Source organism: Rhinopithecus roxellana, chromosome 7 (genome assembly GCF_007565055.1).
Source record: "Rhinopithecus roxellana isolate Shanxi Qingling chromosome 7, ASM756505v1, whole genome shotgun sequence".
Classification (NCBI taxonomy): Eukaryota; Metazoa; Chordata; class Mammalia; order Primates; family Cercopithecidae; genus Rhinopithecus; species Rhinopithecus roxellana.
The window spans coordinates 85,889,389-85,894,568 of NC_044555.1; the positions used below are offsets into that span (position 1 = coordinate 85,889,389).

Sequence of the window (5,180 nt, forward strand, 5' to 3'; positions counted from 1 at the left end):
GCTGGCAAACATTTTGAGAATATCCATTCCAAGAGAAGCCAAATAACTCATCTCCAGCTTCCACCTTCCGACTCTATGTTTTTCCCAAAGGCTGTCAAAAAGCCCTTGAGCTCATTCCGAGGTAAGGAGGGCTGGAGCACAAACCACAGCCTCTAACAAATAAACCAGTTATTACCAAAACACAGCCAGATTTAAATCAGAGGAACTGAGGTAGATTACTGTGAACACTAACACCAGGAGACGCCCTCTAAAGGTACAGTGTATCCAAGAAGTAATGCTTGATATGGTTTGGCTCTGTGTCCCCACCCAAATCTCATCTTGAATTGTATTCCCATAATTCCCAGGTGTTGTGGGAGGGACCTGGTGGGAGATAATCTGAATCATGCGGGCAGTTTCCCCCATACTGTTCTCATGGTAGTGAATAAGTCTCATTAGATCTGATGGTTTTATTTCCGCTTTTGCATCTTCCTCATTTTCTCTTGCCGCCGCCATGTAAGAAATGCCTTTCGCCTCCCTCCATGATTCTGAGGCCTCCCCAGCCATTTGGAACTGTAAGTCCAATTAAACCTCCTTTTCTTCCTAGTCTTGGATATGTCTTTATCAGCAGCATGAAAACAGACTAATACAGTGCTGAATTCAGTTCCAAAAGGAAGTCTTTCTGTATGGCCTGAAATCCTAAAATGTCTAACTTTCCTACCCAATCATCCTTTGTCCATGTGCCCTATTTGTGTGCATTTATCATAATTTTTAAAAATATTTTTGAGACAGGGTATCACTGCTGGTTGCCCAAACTGGAGTACAGTGGCACGATCATGGCTCACTACAGCCTCCAACTCCTGGGCTTAAGTGATCCTCCCACCTCAGCCTCCCATGTAGCTGGAACCACAGGTATGTACCACCATGCCCGGCTAATTTTTTTATTTTTCAGTAGAGACAAGGTTTCCCTATGTTGCCCAGGCTGATGTTGGAACTCCTAGGCTAAAGCAATCCTCCTGCCTCAGCCTCTTAAAGTGCTGCGATTATAGGCATGAGCCACAGTCTATAGCCATCTCTTTCTTTTTTTAAACCAGGGACCCAATTTTACCTTTGAACTCCATAAGAACTGATGGAGAACAGATCCATGCCTGCATGCTTGCCAGGGGTTGAGAGGGTAGGGGTGGGAGGGAAGTGGATGTCTATAAAAGGTATCATGAAATGTACTCTATCTTGATTGTATCAGTGGTAACATCTTAGTTGTGATACTGTTCTATAGTTTTGTAAAATATTACCATTGGGGGAAACCAGATAAAGGGGACATGGGCTCTCTCCGTAATTTTTTTTTTTTTTTTTTTGAGACAGAGTTTCACTCTGTCACCCAGGCTGGAGTGTAGTGGCACAATTAGCTCATTGCAGCCTTGAACTCCTGGGCCCAAGCGATCCTCTCACCTCAGCCTCCCATGTAGCTGGGACTACAGGCGTGTGTCACCATGCTTGGCTTTTTCTTTTCCTTCTATTTTTTTTTTTTTTTTGAGACGGAGTCTCGCTCTGTCATCTAGGCTGGAGTGCAGTGGTGTGATCTCGGCTCACTGCAACCTCCGCCTCCCAGGTTTAAGCGATTCTCCTGCCTCAGCCTCCTGAGGAGCTGGGATTACAGGCATGCACCACCACTTCTGGTTAACTTTTGTATTTTTAGTAGAGACGGGGTTTCACCATGTTGGTCATGCTGGTCTCAAACTCCTGACCTCGTAATCTGCCCGCCTCGGCCTCCCAAAGTGTTGGGATTAAAGGCATGAGCCACTGTGCCTGGCCTATTTTTTTCTTATTTATTTATTTATTTGTAGAGATGCAGTCTCACTATGTTCCCCAGGCTGATCTTGAACTCCTGGCTTCAAGCGGTCCTCCTGCCTCAGCCTCCCAAAATGTTGGGATTACAGGCATGAGCCACTGCACCCAGCCTGTAATATTTCTTATAACTGTATGTGGATTGACAATGACCTCAAAATAGAAAAGTTTAATTATTTTTAAAAAAAAATCTGGCCCAAATGTGAAGCCCTCGGAAGGACCTAAAGGGGATACTCTCTCAGAGATACCCTACCCAGGAGAAGGACAAAGAGCACCCATGTCAGAGCCACCCCTTCCCCACTGTTGATGCAGTAATGCTTCCCAGGGCAACAGAATTAAGGCAAACTTGCAACTCTGAAACAGAGGTCTTTTCCTGGGCAATTAAGTCCTACAAAAAAATTGGAATAAAACAGGGATATTGAGCAGCCAAACAACTATTTTATGTTAAAAGAAAAGCATAAAATCTCATACTTGACTGGGATCCTATTATCCCTGGGCTGCAGGAACACATTTTTAAAAACTAATTTTAAAATGAATTTTATTAGCTTGACTCTCCTATAGAATATTAATGACCTGATATTAGTCAATTATTCATGGTACCGTTAAGAACCATTATCAAAATACAAAGTTTTAAAGGAAAGCCAGCTGTGTTCAACTTTGAAAAATTAATCACATTAAACGAATTTTAAAATAACCTTTCCAATCACACTCAGATTTGTGCAACTGCAATGTCCAGAAAAAACAGGGAAGGAGGAATGAAGAGCTCATCCAATAGGAAATACAATGAAGGATCCTCACCTCCTCTGGGGAGCCATCCTGATTCCTTCAAGGGGTTGCCAGGCATCCTCTGCTCTGTGGACTCACAGGCACTGTTTCCCACCTTAGTGGTCACTCTTGACTGCACTGTGATGATCTGTTTAAGCACATGGAGACCACTGCTTCTCAACTTTGGCTATACAATGGAATCAACTGGAGAGCGTTCAAAACTACAGATGCCTGGGTCTCCCTTCAGATTCTGATCTAATCAGTCTTAGGTGTGGTTTAGGTACTGCTGCTTTAAAAGCTCCGCATGTGATTCTAATGTGCATCCAGGCCTGACAACTGTCCTAACCCACTGCTTGCCACACTTGAGCATGCATCAGAACTACCTGGAGGGCTTGTGAAAATGGACTGCTGGACATCATCTCCAGAGCTTCTGATGGAGGAAGTCTGGGGTGAGCCAGAGAATCTGCCTTTCTAACAAGCTTTCAGATGAGGCTGACACTCCTGGTCCAGGGCCCACACCTTGAGAACTAGTGTTCTAGATTACGGTGATTCTACAGGGCAGGGCCCTCCCTGTGGCTACTCTCTGTATGACAGAGCTCAGCAGAGTGGGCCCCAAAACAGTCTGCAGAAGGAATCTGCCACATTCCTCCACAGTGTTTACCTTTACCAAGGTTGTTACTGCCCTACATGCTATTGTCTAGGTCTTTTTTTTTTCCTTGGGGGTGGAAGGCAGGGGCAGGGAGACTGGGTCTCGTTATGCTGCCCCTGGCTGATCTTTAACTCCTGGCCTCAAGCAATCCTCCTACCTTAGCCTCTCTAGTCGTTGTGATTACAGGTGTGCACCACCCTGCCAGGCTTTGGGTCTTTTCATTTGACCCTTGTCCTCTAAGCTCTTGTCTTATCTCTGAATCTCTGGCACCCTAAAGATTGGGAGGGACTCAAAAAGTTATTGAATCAAAGGGCCACGAATATTATGTCCCATTGATGGAAACCTCCCCATTTGCAGAATATTTTAACCTCACACCGGAAGTGCCTATAAAAACAACCAACATTTTAAGGCATCTTTGTACCCATTATTCTGCTAGAGTTGTGGAAGGAATACAAGGGTAAAGAAAGGAAGGCGCTGCATGAGCTGCTCCCCATAACCCCACCCCCAACACACACAGATTAATCTTTCCATTGAATTCCATCAGTGCTCTGATTCTCACAGACCTTTTTCCTCTTTACTTCACATTCGGGTCCTTCCCTCTCTCATTCACCACCCTCAGGCACAGGAAACTCTACCCTTCCGAAGCCCTCTCTCACCAACCCTCCCTTTCCAATCCATCCATCAGGATACAAGCTTAAGGGCAGAGCTATGTCCCATGTCTTCTTGTAGCCCCCAAAGGGCCCAGCACGGTGTTTTGTGCACAGTAAGCACTCAAGAAATGTCAAGTTCATGAAGGGAAGCAGTAACATATACTCAGCACCTCAGTTTTTGTTCTGTTTTGGCCTCCAGGAGATTGGAGGATCCCACTCACGTTGAGGGTGGATCTTCCCCCACCTAGTCCACTCAGACTCACACACCAATTTCCTCTGGAAACACCCTCACAGACACACTCAAAAATAATGCTTTACCAGTTCTCTAGGTATTCCCCAATCCAGTCAAGTTGACACTAAAAATTAACCATTACACTGGATAAATATAATATGGCATTATACATCCATACAATGAAATACTGTTCAGCCATAAAAAAGGAACAAAGGGGATGGGAGACATTGTGAAAGACTACTAATGGGTTCAAGATTTCTTTTGGGAGTGATGAAAATGTGATGGTATTTTAGGCAGTGGTGACAGTTTCATAACATTGTGAATGTACAAAATGCCACTAGATTACACTTCAAAATGATTAATGTTATTGCTAGTAAATTATATTGCAATAAAAAATGTGTAGTGCTCCCCCACCACCCTGAAAAAAAGCAAAATACCAAAAGCCACATCAGGGAGTGTTCCACAACTAGGCTCAAAATCCAGAGCCTAGTTGATCCTATATGTGGCTTTCTCCCAAATCTCCTAGGTTAACTGTTTTTCCTTTCCATCCCAAATATCCAGATGATATATCCGGTTCCAAAGGCAAATGTATGTGGCACATTTGAGTATGTAAAAATCAGATATATTTCTATAAAGTGTCTTTGTCACCCAATCCCAACAGCTTTGTTATTAATTATAGTTTGTAAAACTGGGGAGCCAAAATAAATGTTGGCAAGTTGGAAGAAAAATGAGTGTTTATTTTTAAAAGTGGATGAAAAAAAACCACCAATAAATGATAAATGTGTTGTGATAAACAGTTGCTGTGATGGTTACATGAAATGTGTGGGAAGAACTTCCCATATAATAAATGCTCATTAAATGGTGCTGGCCATTATTTTTAGGGGGTTCTTTTCTTTTCTTTTTTTTTGAGACGGAGTCCGCTCTGTCGCCCAGGCTGGAGTGCACTGACACGATCTCGGCTCACTGCAAGCTCTGTCTCCCGGGTTCAGGCCATTCTCCTGCCTCAGCCTCCCAAGTAGCTGGGACTACAGGCGCCCGCCACCACGCCCAGCTAATTTTTTGT

The 5,180-nt window shown here is 43.9% G+C and overlaps 1 protein-coding gene across 1 annotated transcript in view; it reads right to left on the reverse strand.

The window, feature by feature from the left end:
- Positions 1-1,130, reverse strand: part of MAP7D2 (MAP7 domain containing 2) — a 46,735-nt gene extending 45,605 nt beyond the window's left edge. Inside the window, exon 1 of the mRNA XM_030933648.1 lies at positions 1,085-1,130. Within this exon, the coding sequence (XP_030789508.1) occupies positions 1,085-1,130 (46 nt within the window). The remainder of the gene's footprint in view (positions 1-1,084) is intronic.
- Positions 1,131-5,180: the final 4,050 nt, after the last annotated feature.